This window comes from Lissotriton vulgaris, unplaced genomic scaffold (genome assembly GCF_964263255.1).
Source record: "Lissotriton vulgaris unplaced genomic scaffold, aLisVul1.2 SCAFFOLD_1698, whole genome shotgun sequence".
In the NCBI taxonomy this organism is placed as follows: domain Eukaryota; kingdom Metazoa; phylum Chordata; class Amphibia; order Caudata; family Salamandridae; genus Lissotriton; species Lissotriton vulgaris.
In genome coordinates this window covers 288,352-307,189 of record NW_028249180.1, presented here as the reverse complement: position 1 = coordinate 307,189, position 18,838 = coordinate 288,352, and the positions used below count along the sequence as shown (strand labels likewise).

Genomic DNA, 18,838 nt, shown 5'->3' with positions numbered 1-18,838 from the left:
AGCAACCGGCGTCCCCTGGCCCTAGCTCCTCTCCCAAGCCCTCCGATGATGATGCACCGGCCACTAAAGCCTTCATGGCGGACCTATTCAAGTCCATCAAGGAGGATATCTCGGACCTCCGAGCGCAGCTCACATCTGATCTTCGAGAAGTAAGGAGGGATGTGGATGCGGTGGGGGAGAGGGTAGCCACGTTGGAGGACCACGACCTCAGCATGGCGAATGACGTTCACCAGCTGCAGCAGGACGTTTTGAGGCTCACCGAACAGAACCTAGACCTGCAATCCCACGCGGAGGACTTAGAGAATCGCTCGCGAAGGAACAACATTCGCATACGGGCGGTGCCGTGGGACGGTGAGGCGGGTGACCTCCGTGGTTACGTGCAGGACCTCTTCCTTTAGCTTCTGGGCGATGAGGATGTCAGTGAAATCCGAATGGACCGGGTCCACCGAGTTGGTCTACCGAGGAGGGGAGGAGGACCGCCCCCGGACATCCTGGTGTGCGTCCACGATTTTCAACTCAAGGAAAGGATCCTACGGAAGGCAAGGGACTCTCCTACTCTGCTGTTTCGGGAGCACCAACCGCAGCTCTTTCAGGACTTGGCGGCAACGACTCTCAAACGCCGAGAATTTAGGCCAGTTACGGCATTTCTGAGGCAGCATAACATTTCCTACTCGTGGGGTCATCCCTTCCGCATTGTTTTCCGTTGGCAAAACAAACTGGAGCAAATACGTTCGCTGCAGGTGGCCAAGGACTTACTGGGCATCGAGGATGAGTCACCGACTCCGAGGGCGAGCAGCCATTCACCGAGACGGCGACATCGGTCCTCCTCTTGGCATCGAGTGGGATCGGCGGCGGGCCGTGGGCGGCCCGATCGAGCTACCAGCCTACAGGCGATGGGAGAAGCGGTGGCCTCCGTGGCTTTGGCTACGTTGACAGCTTCGCAGCAGAGCTCTGGGGCGGCCTAACGGCTGGCTATAGGCCTGAGGGCCCGGAGGGGCACATGTTCTCCGGTCCGTGGGGATGCAGGTACTTTGTGAGAAGACCCCCCGGACCGAGGCCTTGGAGGACCCGCCCGAGGTCTTCCACCCCCATCCCAGGGTCTTTCCGGTGCGTGGCACTGTTCTGGGATTATTCGTCGAGACTGTAATGTATTGTTGTTTTTTTTTTACTTGGGGTTTGGTTCTGGGGGGGGGACTGGGGGAGTTGTTTGCTGTTTCTTCTGCTAGGGGGGTGGTGGGGGGTCTGGGACGGGGGGGGAGGGGGTCGGGGAGGGACCATGGTGGTGACGTGCTTGAGGTATGGGGTGCTTGTTTGAGAGGTGACTTGATAATACGGTGGATGGGGGCAGGGAGGGCGCACCTGAGGTTCAGGAGGTCCGGGTGCCCGACTGGGGGAGTGGGGAGGGGAATGGCGAGTAGCCCATCGGCATTGCGGGTAGCGGGTGTGCTGAGGCCTCTGGGTCGGGGCGCTTGCGAGCCGGTATCAGCGGGTGGCGGGGTGGTACTTTGTAATGCCTGTTAGCATAGGGACTTGGAACGTGAAGGGGCTCAACTCGCCGCAGAAGCGACAGAGTGTGGAAATATGTGGTGGACCATCAGCTAGATGTGGTGGGCCTCCAGGAGACTCACCTGGCACGGAAAGACGAGCTGCGCCTTAGGCATAAGACTTACCCGCTTATTTACAGGTCCTCTGCTCCTACAAAACACAGAAGGGTGGCTCTCCTCTTCCGCGCTGCGTTACACTTCCAACCAGTTGAGGTGCGAACTGATAGGGATGGCCGTTGGCTGATGGTGAAGGGGAAGGTTCAGGGGCGTCTGTGTACCTTTGTTGTGGTGTATCTCCCTAATGCAGGTCAGAATAAGTTCCTTTCAGGAATTGTTGCAGAAAGTGGGGGATTTTGCAGAAGGGAGCCTGTTCCTTTTAGGGGATTTTAATTTGGTCTGGGACAAGGATGTGGATAGCTCTAGGACCCTTAGGGCTGATGCGGGTGTGTTCTCGGGCACGACACAACAGCTGATGGGTGATTTGGGACTGGCGGATGGGTGGCGATTTCATCATCCTACCTCCCGGGATTACACATTCTTCTCACATGTGCACCAGTCCTACTCCCGATTAGATTATATTTTCCTTAGTCAGGCCCTTAAGGGGGATATTCGGGATGCCGCCATTCTTCCACTTTCGGTCTACGACCACAGATTGCTGGTGCTCACCCTTCGCTGGTCACCGTCTGGTGACGGACAGCGCAAATAGTACTTCCCCGCATCGGTGGTCAGGGATGACGCATCGAATAAGGCGCTCCGGGAGGCTATTGGGGAGTTCTTTGACCTCAACCCCACCACAGATACGTCGGTAGCTAATACCTGGGACGCCCTGAAGGCGTCTATAAGGGGTACCTGTCTTGCGCTTAACGCTCAACTTAATAAGTTGCGGAGGAAAGATCGGGAGGAACTGGAGGCTGAGTTGTCTAGACTCGAACGGGAGCACAAGCTTAACCCTTCCAGGGCGACCCTACGTCTGCTTACGGCGGTTCGGGGGAAACTGAAAGCCCACTATAATAACAGGGCCAAACTCGCGCTGCTGCGGCTGGGGCGGCACTCCTACTCCTGTGGGAATAAGGTGGGAAGGCACCTGGCGCGTCAATTGCGGGAAAGGAGGGAGCGGGAATATGTCGGAGGGGTGAGGGAAGACGCAGGTGTGCTGCAGCTTAGGGACGAGGTGAAGGCGAGCGTATTTGGCCGCTTTTATGCGGACCTTTACACAGGGACAGTCTCGATGCGGAAGCACAAAGGGAATACCTGCAGCACTTGCCGCTCCCCCAGGTCTCGAGGGAGTGGAACGAACTGCTAGAGGCTCCAATCACTAGGGAAGAGGTACTTGAGGTCATCAAGAATCTGAAAGTACACAAGGCTCCCGGGCTGGATGGCTATACGGCCATCTTTTACAAGTCGTATGCCTCCGAACTCTGCGACTTCCTAGTGGCCCTGTTTAACGGGCACCTCTGGTACCGTGGCTGGGACCCTGGCAGAGGCGGTGGTTACAGTCTTACCAAAGCCGGGCAAGGACCCTACCCCGTGCGCTTCCTACCGCACCATAGCACTCCTGAACATAGATTCTAAGCTGTACTCAGCGATTCTGGCCTGCAGGCTGCAGGATCTGATGCCGGCGATTATTCACCCCGACCAGTCCGGATTCATTAAAGGGCGCCAGATCCACGATAACACTCGGAGGGTGGTGCATCTCATTGAAAAGGCCGATAGATTTCGCATCCCGGTGGTCCTTGTGGGGCTGGATGCCGAAAAGGCACTCGATCGTGTGGACTGGGGCTTCCTGTTTACCACTATGTCAGCGTTTGGCTTCTCGGACAAATTTATAACTATGGTGAATGCCAATTATAGCAGTCCCAGGTCACGAGTGACGGTGAATGGTCACAGGTCGGCGTTCTTCCCACACTCTAGGGGAACCAGGCAGGGGTGTCCGCTCTCGCCCCTCCTGTTCGCACTTAGCATTGAACCTTTAGCGTTGGCTGTGCGGAATTGCGAGGGGATTCGGGGCATCCCGTTCACGGGAGAGCAACATAAAATCACGCTCTTCGCGGATGACATATTGTTCTCGGTAGTGGACCCGGAACACTCACTGCCCTGCATCAGGGAGGCCCTGTTGCAATTTGAGGCGGTGGCCGGCTTGAAGGTCAACTATAGTAAGTCGTACATCTTGAACCTCACCCTGTCACAGGCGGAGGTGGAACGGGTCCGTCCTCTGACGCCCTTGGCGTGGGCCGCCAGTTCGATAGTCTATCTGACCCCGACAGTGGGCAAATTGTTCTCGGCCAACTTCCCCCCTCTCTTGGCCAAAACGCGGGAGGAACTGGATAGGTGGAAACTTAAATTCCTGTCTTGGCTGGGTAGGATCCACTCTGTGAAGATGGTTCTCCTTCCTAAGTACCTATATTTATTTCAGGCGCTGCCCATCCCGTTGGATGGCGACTTTTTTCGCCGCCTCAAGACACAAATAATGCGATTTGTTTGGCAGGTGGGGCGGGCTCGTCTCTCCTTTGCGGTCTTGCGTCGGCCGAGGGCAGAGGGAGGAGTGGGCCTTCCAGACCTGCAACTCTATTATAAGGCGGCAAAACTAAGAGTGTTGGTGGAATGGTCGCAGCAGACGTCGGAGAAGCACTGGCTCCTCATGGACCGGAGCGTAGCTGGTAGATCAGTGTGGGATTTGGCATGGAAGCCGAAGAAGGACCGACCTCTCAACGCATATATTAGCACTCCTACTGGTACAACACTGAAGGTATGGGACACGCTCGCCTCAGATGAGCGCTGGACTACCTTCCCCTCTCCCTTCACGCCTATACACCTTAACCCGGCCTTTGCCCCGGCGCTCAGAGAAGGAGCCTTTGATGCTTGGAGGGAGGGTGGTTGCAGGGCGCTAACGCATCTATTTCATGGGCAGGATCCTCTCTCCTTTACCAATTGCATGAGGGATTATGGGATACCCCAGACTGAACGATATCGCCACGTGCAGCTGCTCCACTGGGCCACGTCGCCTGGGCTGCGGGAAGGGGCTACGAGACCCCCGTTGCCGTTTGAGGCTTTCCTGCTGCGGACATCCTCCATGAAGGGAACTATCATTCTTGTACCGCCTCCTGCTTCAATCTGCTCTGGCACCGAGGCCACGTTATATGTAACAGTGGGAGGAGATGGTGGGGAGAGAAATCTCCGATAACGAGTGGTCGGCACTGTGGCGGGATGTTACCGCGTTTAACCACTCCCTGCAGCTACGGGAGGCACACCTCAAGACACTTATGCTTTGGTATCTATGCCCGGCTAGGCTCCATCGCATATACCCGGCTACGTCCGACAAGTGCTGGAGGGGATGTGGGCTCCTGGGTGACTTCCGCCACATCTGGTGGGACTGCCCAGTGATCCGGCCCTACTGGGAGGAAATCCTCTCGCATATCAAGGACATTCTTCACTATCCTGTCGAGAATTCCATCGACTCTGTCCTGCTGGGCCTGCGGGAACCCGGTTTGGAATATCAAACCCGGGCGGATAAGAGAATCTTGTGGCTCTGCCTGGGAGCTGCCAAGCTCACCCTGGCCGCCGCTTGGAAGCAGAGGGAGCACCAGCGATTTCACTGTGGCACGCGCGGCTATGGAGATACTGGAGTATGGAAAGAATGGTGGACATCTTCTTGGGTAATTTCAAGAACTTCCGATTTCAGTGGGGTCCTTTGGTGGACTTTCTCTCTAAGGGGCTGCCATCAGCCGTCTGCCCGGCATCCATAAGGTCACTACACCTCTTTCAAGTCTAGCGTGAATGACGGCATGTCAGCCGGTGTGTATTTGGTCGCCACCATGGGGGGGGGCAGGAAGGGGGTGGACGGGGGGGGGGGTGTTGTTTCCTTTGTTCTTGGTTCTGGGGCCCCCTCGGGTGCAGAATGCAGGGCCTGTGGACCCCGCTTAAGCTGTACAGGTGTCCAGACTTGCGTATTTTCCAGTGTGTTACTGTCATGTTCTCTTACAGAGCTCTGAGGACTTTTGAGCTATGAACACTGATCTTGCTTCTGTTGGTCTGGACTTGAAGTACTTCTGTCACTGTGTGATAATGCCTCTATTGCTTCTACCTGTGCCCCCTGTGCGAGGTCTTTGTGGCACCTTGGGGGACCTCACCCTGTTTGTCTCCATGTTTGAATCAAAATAAAACTTTTACAAAAAAAAAAAATAGAAACAGAAACAAGATAGTCTGCCTTAAAAATAAAACATGATATATTAAGACTGCTAAAATAAAATGTAATAGAAAAAAATAAATGTCATAATCAGTAATACAAAATGTAGAAAAATGCGTACAAAATGCATTTGCTTTAAAATCCCATACCAGTCTTCTGCAGGCAATGCAGCATCAGTTAAAACAAAACACAACACACTGGAAGGCTGAACAGTCCAACTTATCTTTAATAAAAAAAAAATAGCAGGCAGCAAAACAATAATTAAAAGCAATTGTCATTTAAACCGTTCAACTGAGCTCCTGCTCAAATTGAGGTCCGCTGGAACGCTAAATGTAATAAAATTGCAGTAATTCGTCCAGACCCTTGACCTGTGAAAGTCTATGGAACATCAACACGTGATCGAAACTTTTTACTTTACTAAAAACCTATCTAGAGAAGCAGATGACAGTACGTTATGTAACATATCAGGGCATGTTGTGCTAAATTAACATCTGTGCTAAACAGTAGGAGTACATAGTTATTTTCACATCTATAATTAGTCAAGGTTGACTTTAAAGACAATATGTGAATTTTTGTGAAGTGTTTTTGTGAATTGTAGCCTTTTGTATCTTGGAGATGTGTAACCTGGATCCTGTAGAATCTTCCAAATGAGCCACTTGTATCTTCAGTTGGTGAAAAAAAGTGCCTGAAATCAAAGTTTTTGCCTGTAACATAATGAGCTCTTTCACGTTGATAATTAGAATTAGAATTTAAGAATAATTCTAATGCAGAAGGTCGGATACTCATCCTCTGTTATTTGGAGGGGGTTTGTGACTGACCTGTTTATGACCAACGTATGTAGGTTTGTATTGATGCCTGTCGTGTCTCTAGTCTCTTATGATGGATCCAAGAAGATGTAGCAGTAACAAATGTAGTCTATGCAATGATTGAGATGAAGACGGCATGCTCAGACATCATTCATGTTTCTTCCTATTCTAGGCGGGCTGCCCCAGTCTCGAGGGAGGCGGGGTATTCTTCCTGCAGTCTTTGCGTCTCTGTTGGTGCCATCTCTTCTGCTTATAGTTCGGTAAGTGAAACATTTGACTAATTCATAAACTCAGTTCTGTCTAAAAGTTACCCCATGATACCATGGTGTCGGGGATGGTATGCGTCAGACCTTGCTTTCATGTGCTGATCCACTGGCTTTTCAAATGAGTGGATGGGATGAATGTATTTTCTGGTCCAGGATAATAGGATTGGTCCTGATGTCTTCTACAGTAATCCTGAAAGATTTCCTTCTTACCTTTTTCTTGGTGATAGGGGTATAAACGGTTTCCACTGCCTCCTTGATCGGACACTGGACCCCCTCCCCTAGAGACCAGTGGTGATAATGCGCTATAGAAATCCCAATGAACATTAACATAGGTCTCTCTAGAGACCGCCATGGCTATTCTGACACTTAACGTGAAAGCATCCCTTGTGTTCTGGCTGGAAATAGAAAACCGTGCACCTGACCTATAAGGTGGGCAAAACCTTTCAGGTGGGATTGAATAATATCTTGGAATGTCATTACTGCTGTAACCGGCATCTCAGGATACAACACTTTGATAGGTTTGGGCTGTTTTTAAGCTGAAAACATTAAGCGCTCAATCATTGGTACTTCATGCTACGGCATATGCAATTAATCCATTTAATAATTCAGTTTCAGAACTGCCACAGGATGGCTCCGGTGTTAACATGGAAGGGAGCCTCCAAACTGACTCAGAATAATGTTGAGTTCTGATGAGGTCCTTGAGAACCTGCCGAGATGTGTAAAAAGATATATTATCTTTGCCAAAAAACCCTGTACTTGCAAATCCCAGACAACAAGTAATTCCTAATTGTCTATTCCTATGAAATTGTGAAAATTAAAAAGAAGTCAACCATGACACACTTCATACCAAAGAACTGTGATCCTTGTGAAACTGACAAACCTACCCGAGCCAGTTCAACCACCAAGAACTGTGTTAAACTTTGACCTGAAATAAAAACTGCCTTTTGGCACCAGTGGTCCTCGACTACCAACTTCAATACTCTGTGCCAAAAAGTGAAGGAAAAAAAGTATGTGCTACCAAAAAATGTATAGCAGTTGGTGTCGGTGGCAAAGAAAGTATTTAAAGGGATTACGGTAGTGTAATCTCATGACATTCATACCACCAGAGGCCATTAAATGAGGCTGGAACTCATGGAGGGGTCGTTCTCCAGCCCCTACTAATCCTGCTAGACAGATGAAGCCTCAAATCGGCCTATTAGTAGATGACGGACCAGATAAAGATAAATCATAGCATGGTAGAACCTTCTAATGAGAAGATAACTTGGCAAGATGTAAAGATTCTTCGAGAGAGCTTGGCCAATATTTCAGCGTTCCCCGCCAACCACAGAGACTCCATAACAAAGCTAAATGGATCCGTATAAAGGGCAGGACTTTGCAAAGGTCTGTTAAGATTCCTTCTCAGAACAGTAGTACCAGTTGGGTGATCAACAAGATGAACAATAAGGGAACGTATGCCTTGCACCACATCCACTCATTAATTCTTCCTATTTATATCAAACAAACTGGCATTACTTTAGAAAGACTCTCCTCCATCTTGAATTGGGGATCTGGAAGAGTAATCGCTGAGCAGACCATTCGCAAGGATTGGTCGAAGCCCTTTCTTCAAATACTTGGCATCGACTCTGCATATGAAGAAGTCCAAAAATGACATACCTGTAATGCAGGGCTCTGCACACTAGTCCCTGCCATTTCCTGCTGACCACGCAAGTCGTGTAGCACCCCGGAGGTGACTAGAAGCAGAGAAAAGCTTGTGCAGTGAAGGCTGTAGCCAAGAGTAGAGGTGCACGCGCTGACCGCATCATAAGCACAGTGTCATCTTGCACTCACTGAGCCCCATGTTAGATGCAACAGTGTATTTGGATTGAAATTGCAGACCTTTTAATGGGGTCCAGAAGAATTTTATTCTCAGGTGCCCTTGGCCAAGCCTCTTCCAGTGGGGCATCCTGTGGCCTGGAAATAACTCTTCAACAAAGACTGCAGTTGAGTGCATGGTCAAGAGTGCACCGCATCTAGACAGATGAGGTGACTTCCCATCTCCAGTATCCTGCGTCTCCTATCGGAGACCAAATAAAAAAAATCAATGGACAGAATGCAGAACAATGTCATACATTCACCCCAGTACAGAGATCTGGGCCTAAATCCATCATTATTTTGCTCATCATGCCATACCAGTTTGGACCCAGCCATATGCAAATCAGTCTTGACCCTGTGCCCAATGGGAACAGTCCAGGACGAACTGCCAGGCCAGGTCCTCCAGGACTGGAAACAAGCATCCTAGGACCAGTATCGGAGATCAGCACCATATGGTAGTTTGGTTGCCAAGCCCCAGTCCGAGAGTTTCCTTGTCTGGACAACATTAAACTGTGACACTCCTGAAGCAAATGCCTTTTTATAGGATTGGATCTTTGCAGACGTTTGAGGCCAATATTAAATGTGAGTGACCATTGGGCTCGAGGCCAACAGCCACTAGAACTGTATATGAGCATTGCTCTCCCAGCTAAAGAAAGCTGGAAATCTGTGGTGAAACCAAGGCGGTCTCTCCTGGAAGATTAGAGAACATGCAATTTAGAGTGTACTGGTGCAGCTTAAAGAATATAACCAGATACACTGGCTGGAATGCAGAGACCTAGCCTTTCCCTCACCAGACCCTTTCTCTGTGAGGAGCTTGAGATTTTCAAGAGTAGAAGGTAAGTGACCACTTCCTTGTACACAGAGCAGTGCTGAGAGGCAGAGTGAGGACTTATGTGCCTCTAGCCCTTTGGTCCCCGTTATTGTAACCCATACTGCTTCAATAGCCGGTAGTCTTTAGCCTTTGCAAGCACTGCCATAGTATGCCCCTTCAGGGAAGGAGGGAGACTTTAGGGAAGAAGCCCAAGGCCAGGCGGCCTTTCTCAGCTAAGGAAATGAGCTTGAAGATGAGCAAAGAGCCCTAACCAACAAGTCTCCATATTCAATATGAAGATAACCTCACCAACAGCCAAACTAAGAATATTATTATTAACCCTACAATTCTACCCCATCCGCTGTACCCCATCGTCTATTTGAGACACAATTTATTGTAGAAAATAATTTACAAAATCTACAATCAGCAAAACATTTCGTTGAAAAAATAATACTTCCATCTCTTCTTAGTCTGTTAAAATAATAATCAGAGGGGCGTGGCCAAGATGGCGACTGAGCAGTAGCGACCTTCGTGAGCTCCGCTTCCTGCCACTGTTACAACACAGCTAGGAGCTACCCTCGGGTCCCCAAACACCAACAAAGAAGCTCCGGTGCGCTGGCGGCTGCCGGAGCAACCAGCGGTCCAGTTTTGTAACTGCAGACGGAGCGGAGGCACGGGGAACCCCGGATGCCATCGGTGGCTGCAGTGCAAAATGGCGCCGGTTGGAGTCTCCCGGAGGTCGGCAGTCTGAGGTGCCTGGGAGGGCTCAGCGATATCCCAGAGTAGAAGATGGGGACGGCGGAGGTAGCGGTCAGGGGGGGGGGGCAGTGCATCCCCCTCACAGACTGGCGGCGAGCAGCGGTGAGGCAAGAGTGAAGGCCTATATGAGACCCGCTATCAGTAAAACATAACCGGAGCTGCTCCCGGCCCTCGGACGCCAACAAGGAGCACCAGACATGCCAAAGTTGCCGCAGCACTCAGTGGTTGTGCCTACTGGTTGCAGACTGGGCGGAGGTGCGATGGAGCCCGAGACATCATTGACGGTTGCCGTGCGTATGGCGCTGCGACTGGTGGTGCAAAACGTCAGTCCACACTGTGGAGACGCCAGAGAGGGTTTACACGGGGCCCATCTGGGAGAGTTGGGCGAGGTACCTTGCCTGCCGCAACTGCAGAGAAGGTGAAGACCATCTCCCCCACCCGGTTACACACAGTAGTGTTCCTGGGGACGCTGTAGTAAAACTCAATGGATGCAAGGCTTGATACTTCAGTTAGAGTTTATTCTGCTCAGGAGAAACACAGCGACAAGAGGCAGAAGCAGCAATGAACTGCCAAACATCTAACATTCCAGTATAGAGCATGGAACTTAAAATGAAACAAAGTTCTACCTACAGGTGCCTAAGAGGCACAACACAGAGAATACTACATTATCCTCTTTTCTATAAAACGAAAGATAGAACGAAAATGGCAAAGGAGAAAAGAAAAGAAAAGAAGAGAAAAGAAACATAGGTGAGAAAGGAAAAAACAAAAGCAGGACAGGTGAGAAAAGAAAGAACCAGGGAAAGGAAAAGTATACGGTATAGAGTTTGCAGAAAACAAAAGTTACCTGAACCTGGAAGGAATCCTACAGACTCTAAGACTCCTGCGAAGCTCTGGCACAAAAGTTACATCATTATTACTACGATTCCCGTTAATGGAAACAGAACTAGAACTACTGCCATTAGTATCAGGACCTGAACTAGAAGAAGAGTTATTAGAGAAAATTTCATCTCTACCAACCTTAACAACTTTGCAAACATTCCACCAATTCTTGTTATTCACACGCACTGCATTTCCGCAAACCTTATCAACCACTAAAGGCTCAGAAAATTTGCTCCTTCCCTTGGCGACATGAACAGGATTTTTGATGCGAACAACATCACCAACACAAATATCATGAGGAACAGATTTTTTCCTCTCATCAAAATAATTTTTTTGTCTTTTCTGAGCTGCAGTAACATTGTCCCTCACAAAACCATCTATTCCATCCATCACATTCATCTTCACCCATTTAGACATCCAACCTGGACAAATTTTCGTAGAAGGTTTCCTTCCCCTTAAAAGTTCAAAAGGAGAAACTCCAGTAGTAGAATGCGCAGTAGTACGGTAAAACCATAACATGGAACGCACAGCATTCTCAACAACACACTTGCTGACAATGGCCCATTGTACACGGTTATTGAGCACACGATTCATCCTTTCAACAAGGCCATTGGCCTGTGGGTGATAGAAAGAACTCTTCTTATGAGTGACACCACCCTGTTTAAGAAAACATTCAAACTCTGAACTGACGAACTGTACACCATTGTCAGTCATGACAACCGAAGGAAAACCCTCTCTCAAGAAAATATCTTTCAAAAATAAAATGATGTTTGAAGATGAAGGCTCGCTGATAAAACGAATCTCCGGCCATTTGGAGTAATAATCAATGGCAACAATAGCAAAACGAGAAGAAGGAGGTAGAAGATAGAAAGGACCAACTAAAACAACACCAATCCTCTCCCACGCCCTCTCCGGAAGTTCAATAGGTTCCAAGGGGGGGTTCTTACCTTGTGACTTTTGTCAGAAGACTTGCAAATGACACAATTATCAATCAAGGTATCAACACAAACATCCATTTGCGGCCACCAAAACACATCCCTCAACCTACACTTCGTGAAAGTTTTCCCTAAATGCCCTTCATGTGCACCATCAACAAGACGTTTCCTCAAACTCACAGGAGGAATGAGCCTTCCACAACGCAAAAGGATACCATCTTCCACAGTGAGCTCTTCAGCAACCTTAACAAAAGTTTGGAAATGTCCAGAGACATTCTTTTCTTTAGGCCAACCAGATTTCACGTAATTAACAACTTGAACAAGAACTTCATCCTTTAACAACTCCTCCTTCCACTCAACCTCATTAATAGCACACATACCTTCAAGATCCAAGGCAGCAACAAAACAATCCTCTAGGTCATCTTCCTTTTCAAAATCACAATCATTCCCTGTTATATGAAAACGTGAGAAATAATCTGCCCTGACATTTTTCGAACCAGGCAGATAAACGATGTCAAAGTCATACTGTAGTAACTTTGTAGACAACCTGGCAATCCTAGGAGTATGCTCTTTAATCTTCTCCCCAGACAAAATTGAGACTAAGGGATTATGGTCTGTACGGATCACAAAGTGACTACCCCAAAGAAAAGGGTTGAACTTCCTGACCGCCCACCAGCAAGCCAAAAGCTCTTTCTCGATAACAGAGAAATTCACCTCAGCACCACTGAACACTCTCGAAGCATAAGCAATGGTATTGTCAGTTTGGCCATTCTTCTGAGTGAGCACAGCCCCAAGGCCAAACCCACTCGCGTCCACAGTCACAACACATTCTTTATTAGGATCAAAAGGTTTGAGCACACTATCACCTACCAACTGTAATTTAATCCATTGGAAAACTTCCTGACAGTACTTATCCCAAATAAAAGGTACATTCTTCTTAAGCATGTTGGTGAGAGGATGAACGTTAGATGCATAATCTTTGATAAATCTGGAGTAAAATTCACTGAGCCCAATGAAAGACTTCAAACCAGATTTATCGACAGGAGGAGAAGCATCTACAATAGCTTTCACCAAACCAGGTCGTGGTTCCACCCCATCATGTGAGACCACATGTCCTAGAAATTCCATTTTTTCCTTTAGGAAAACACATTTCTCACTCTTGAGTACAACACCTTTATCCTGCATGATTTCTAAAACTTGATTCAAAGAAAAATCATGATCCTCTTTGTTTTCGCCAAAAATCAAAACATCATCCTGGAAGACAATTACCCCAGGAGTATCCTTAAACATTTGACTCATTAGCCTCTGGAAAACTGCTGCCGCCGACGCGAGGCCGAACGGCATCTTGCAGTATTGAAAACTCCCAAAGGGAGAGACAAATGCAGTCAAATGTCTAGAGGATTGACTCAAAACCACCTGGTGGTAAGCGGAAGCTAAATCCAACTTTGTGAACCACCTTGCACCTCTAGTAAGAGACAACAAATCCGTAATCTTTGGCAAGGGGTGTGAGTCAATCCAGATGTTTTTATTGAGACTGTGCAAGTCCACACAGACGCGCAAATCACCATTCCTTTTCCTGGCGACAACAAGAGGAGACAACCACAAGGACGACTCTATTTGTTCTATGACCCCTTTCTTGCACAACCCATTCAACTCCTTTTCCAAACAATCCCTTACGCTGAAAGGAACACTCCTAACCTTATGCTTAACAGGGATAGCCCCATCTTTCACTCTTATCTCGTGGTTAAAACCTTTAATCATTCCAAGGCTGTTCCCAAAAACAGTGGGGAACTTGAAAATAAGCCTCTCAACGTATTCATTAGACTCTACAACTGCTAACTTTTCATTATAGTCACAGGATTCATCAATACTAATCTGTTCTTTAGTACCGGGTCTTAGGGTCATCTTAAACAAACCCTGGTGAAACCACCCCAAAATGTTCAACCCTTTTATAGAAACATATATTTTTCCAAAAATTTTCCTTCCCCTGAACTGAATGATATCCTCAAAAAAACCAAGAAGAGCTATCCTGCGTCCCTCATAAGAAACAGGAGCTCTATCCGGTGGCTGGAGCTTCCTTTCTGGCCAAGTTTCATCAAACAGTTCTTGGGTGATCATTGTTACTTTAGCACCAGAGTCTACTAACAAAGAAACAACTTTGTCACCAACGCCGAAATCTTCATAAGGGTCAACACATTCTGAAGGGTCCCCAGTGATGACACCATCATCTCTTACGACCACAACCATGTCCCTAAGATCGTCTTGGATACTCTTGATCGAACCAGAGTCCCTTCCGGTGCTCTCAAAAAATTCGGTGTCATTTCCAACTACATTGACACTGCTCTGCCCTTGAGATTTATAGGTTGAAGTTGAGTTCCCTTGTTTCGTTACTTGACAAATTTTTGCAAAATGGCCACATTTTCTACAGTTCCGACATGTAGAGTTTCTTGCAGGACAAAACTTGTTGTTCTTGTTGTGTGAAGGATTACCACACCTATAACAAATGTCAGACCTAGAAAAAGCATTTCTCTCAAAACGTTGTGAATTAGAAAAGTTGTTTTTCTCAAAACCTTGTTGACCAAAAGACACTTTATTATCCTTGTTCTCCTTAGTTCTATCTATGGACATTGCTTCTTCACATTTCTTTTCAAGTTCCTTCACTTCCTTTTTAGACAACTCTATGCTCTTGGCCATGCGGATAGTCTCTTCAAGCGTTGGGTTGCCCAACGTGAGTAATTTTTGTTGAATAGACTTGTCAGAACATTTCCAGACATATTGATCTCTAATCAATTGTTCTCTAAAACCTTCAAATTCGCACTCTGCACTCAGCTGCCTTAAACTAGAGACATATGTCTCAACATCCTCCCCAGGTAGTTGTTCTATTTTGAAGAATTTGTGTCGAATTACAACAAGACTAGGCTTAACATCAAATCTCAATTCCAGTCTCATTCTGGTTTCGGTGTATTCATCTACATCTTCTTCAGCATGGTTTCTAGTCAAAGGGGGTAAATGTTTGTAGATCTCTCTCCCTTCAAAACCTAAGGAATGCAATAGTAAACATTTTTTCCTCTCTGCGCGATATCTTGAAGCGCCTATTGCACCTAAATAAGTCTCGAATGCATCGAACCATTTTTTCCAGACTATGGGTGGATTTCCTGGGGCCTCAAGAAATGGAGGAGGTGGTGAAACTGACTGCATGCTGAGCGAAAAGTCTTTTTTTTTAAAGAAGCAACAGTTAGTTAGAAAGCTTCATTGACTTGCCTTGTCGCTGACTACAAGAGATTTGAGATTTTGTTCAAAACACACCTCTTTTATTGAATTTACAGTGTCTATTGTATTTTCCTTTAGATAGCACCAGCGTGGAAAATAGAGAAACAAGAATGAAGTTTGTTTTAATTAAAAATGAGTGAAAACTGAACAGTGTTCGTTGTAAATAGCGTGAACTACGTTTTATTTGTTCCACAATGTAAATGCTGAGCTTTGAAAACGTAGACAGGATACGCCGTATATCTAAACAGGATTGACGGTATGCGGTGAGATTGACTGTGTAACTAAGGTAACACAAACAAATGGCAGTCAACCGCGTCAGTAACGTGCAGCGCGTTGCCAACCACGCGTCAGGGTCTTAAGTAGAAAGTTATTTGCCAGCCGCAGACACGCGCTTGCTGTGTTGCCAAGGTAACGTAACAAAATGGCAAGCGCATGCGTCAGTTACGTCAAGATCTTCTGCGCGCAGTTACTTCCATCGGCAGACACGCGCTGATGACACACGCGCTGATGACGTTATTTTCCTCAATAAACGCGAAATCCTTTTTTAATTGAAGAAAATGCCACAAGCGCGCAAGGAACAAAGCGGAAAACTTATCTTTTTGTTTCCAACGTCTGTCAGATGATTGCAGTCCTGAAAACGGCCGTTGTTCGTATTCCCACGAAGCTTTTATTTAGACACTGGAACTAGAGGAAAGTCGAGGTAAGGCAGGTTCTTTTACTTTCTCCTGAGCATCGTCGCCAAAAATTTTGTAGTAAAACTCAATGGATGCAAGGCTTGATACTTCAGTTAGAGTTTATTCTGCTCAGGAGAAACACAGCGACAAGAGGCAGAAGCAGCAATGAACTGCCAAACATCTAACATTCCAGTATAGAGCATGGAACTTACAATGAAACAAAGTTCTACCTACAGGTGCCTAAGAGGCACAACACAGAGAATACTACAGACGCCCCTACCGGGCTCCGGGGAGAGGGGAGCTTATGGGTGGGGTCACAGTGAGAGAGACAAAGAACCCTGGGCAGCTGCACGAAGTGACAGGCCTGCACCAGACAGGAGGACTACCGGACCAGTGACCAGAGCATTAGGCAGAGCGGCCTGCACCTGTGGCTGCCGGAGCAGAGGAAAAGGCAGCTCCCCGCGACAGACATAAAGACACATCTAAGGGGGTGAAGTTGGCAGTCTGGAGCTATAGCGGACCTACGGGGATAACTCCAAGGAGCCAAGTGACATGCTTCGAGGGGGACTGGAGGAAAAAGTCTACAAAGGCAGTCCAGAGAAAAGCAAGAGGCGAGGAATACGAGACTGTTCATTTCCTGAGAGAAGTAATGCAACCTCTAAACCCCCACCAAGAAAGATGGCAGCATTTAAGATTTGCTCACCAAGCCTACCCCCACAAAACAAATGGGACGCAATACTAGCCCAGAGAAAACAGTAGGAGACCGGGGGGAGACCGGAGTGGAGGAAGCCCCAGTGACCAGAACCTTCCTGCGGCGCTAAAGCAAGACATAGCAACCAAAGTTAAATAGATCCTGAGAGAGGTGGGGGACATAGGTTAGAGGGTGGGCTCACTGAAGTTAATGGGGTACGCAAGAGAAAAAGAGCTGGATGCTCACTGCAGAGAACTCCTGGACCTTCAAGAACAGAACACCAAACTCCAGTATCGACTGGAGGACCCTGAAAACCGATCCAGGAGTCCTACTGCCAGCAACGGCAACTGAGCTGGAGCAGTATGTCCGTAGACTCTTCCACCATGTGGACCCCAGAGTGGCACCACAAAATGTCATCCTGGACCGCACGAACAGAGCCGGTCGTCCCGCAAAAACGCCTGGGATGCCACAAGATATTCTCACATGCTTAAATTACACCCAAAAAGTAACAATCATAATGGCAGCCAGAGATCGCATCACCATTGGCATTAATATCTGGCTATACCAGGATCTATCCCCCATCACGCTGCAGAGAAGGTGGCATCTAAAATCCCTCACGGAACTCTTGCAACGGCAGGGAATTTGATATAAGTGGGTTCACCCGTCCTGCATCACCTTCGTGTGGGCCATTGAGACCCGCTATGTCCTCAACCTGGAAGAATAGAAATACCAAATGGAAACTGATGCTTCTGTACCTGGCGACATACCGGAAGGAGACAATAAGTCCAAACCAACTAGGTGCCGGAATAAACTAGCCCTCTGATCAAGGGGGAATAAGTGAACAAACCATCGGACTTGGAAAGTCGGTCAGAGAGGGAAGCATTGCTGAAACAGTTGCAGAACCAGGAGGCACCGGAGGAGCCGAATAGCGACTAAGGAGGATTGGGAACGGCAACAACATCGAGCTAAGGCTACTGACCTCCTCAAAGATGAGCGTAGATCTGAGGAGGTTCCCCAATTTTGATATGTTGGATTGTTAGTTGGGCGGCGGGGTGCAGGGACTGAGGACTTGATAAACCCTGTGATGCACCGCCGACACCATGTACCCTGCTTCTCATGTGTTGGACGATTTGGAGGGGGAATCAATATCCAGTTTCTGAGAGTATTGTTTATTTTCTGTACCTTCTCTTTTTTCTTCTTTTTCTTGGTAGTTTTCAATATCTCTTGTTATTCACGGGGACTACTTTCTGCTTAAACTCCAATAGGAGGCCTCAAGATGGCTAGACATGGGCTTACCATAAGCACAACACATATAGTTGAGAAATGGTTAGAATAGTTAGCTATAATGTGAGGGGCTTGAATGAGCCAGCCAAAAGGATGCCGCTTCTATCTATGCTAAGAGGATCTAAATGCGCTATTTACCTATTCAAACAAACGTATCTGTTTCCAGCAGACTGGCGACGACTCTGGTCTCACTGGTTCGACCGCCAATATTTTTCTGCGGGGGAAGGGAAAAAACAGGGATGGTGATCCTTTTAGCGACACATTTTGAGGATAAAGTTATTAGTACGCAAGCTGAAATCCTGGGTCGCCTTCTTTCACTTCGTATTACAAACGGGGCATACTACATAACCGTTGCTAACTTCTACACAGCCAACGAATGTCAGGAACCCTTTATCCTAGATGCAATAGGACGGGTGATGGAAACTACGAATATGCACATACTCCTAGGCGGGAATTTTAATTTGGTAATGGATGCAGCATGAAGGAATGAAAGAAGTAGCCGAGTGGATGAAGAACAGCCGTTTAAAACTAAACTCGGACAAAACAGAAGTCCTCATCTTAGGATCATCCCCCTCCGCCTGGGACAACTCATGGTGGCCACCGGCCCTCAGAACCGCACTCACACCTACGGACCACGCACGTAACCTGGGCTTCATCCTGGACTCCTCCCTCTCGATGACCAGACAAGTCAACGCCGTCTCATCATCCTGCTTCAACATCCTACGAATGCTCAAAAAAATCTTCCGTTGGATCCCCACCGAAACAAGAAAGACAGTCACCCATGCACTGGTCACAAGCCGATTGGATTACGGCAACACCCTTTACGCCGGAACCACAGCCAAACTACAGAAAAAACTCCAACGCATCCAAAACGCCTCTGCCAGA

The 18,838-nt window shown here is 47.8% G+C and overlaps 1 protein-coding gene across 1 annotated transcript in view; it reads left to right on the top strand.

Moving 5' to 3' along the window:
• LOC147663678 (uncharacterized) overlaps nt 1-6,797 on the top strand; it is a 97,856-nt gene extending 91,059 nt beyond the window's left edge. Inside the window, exon 5 of the mRNA XM_086950269.1 lies at nt 6,706-6,797. Coding sequence (XP_086806395.1) covers nt 6,706-6,797 — 92 coding nt within the window. The remainder of the gene's footprint in view (nt 1-6,705) is intronic.
• Nucleotides 6,798-18,838: the final 12,041 nt, after the last annotated feature.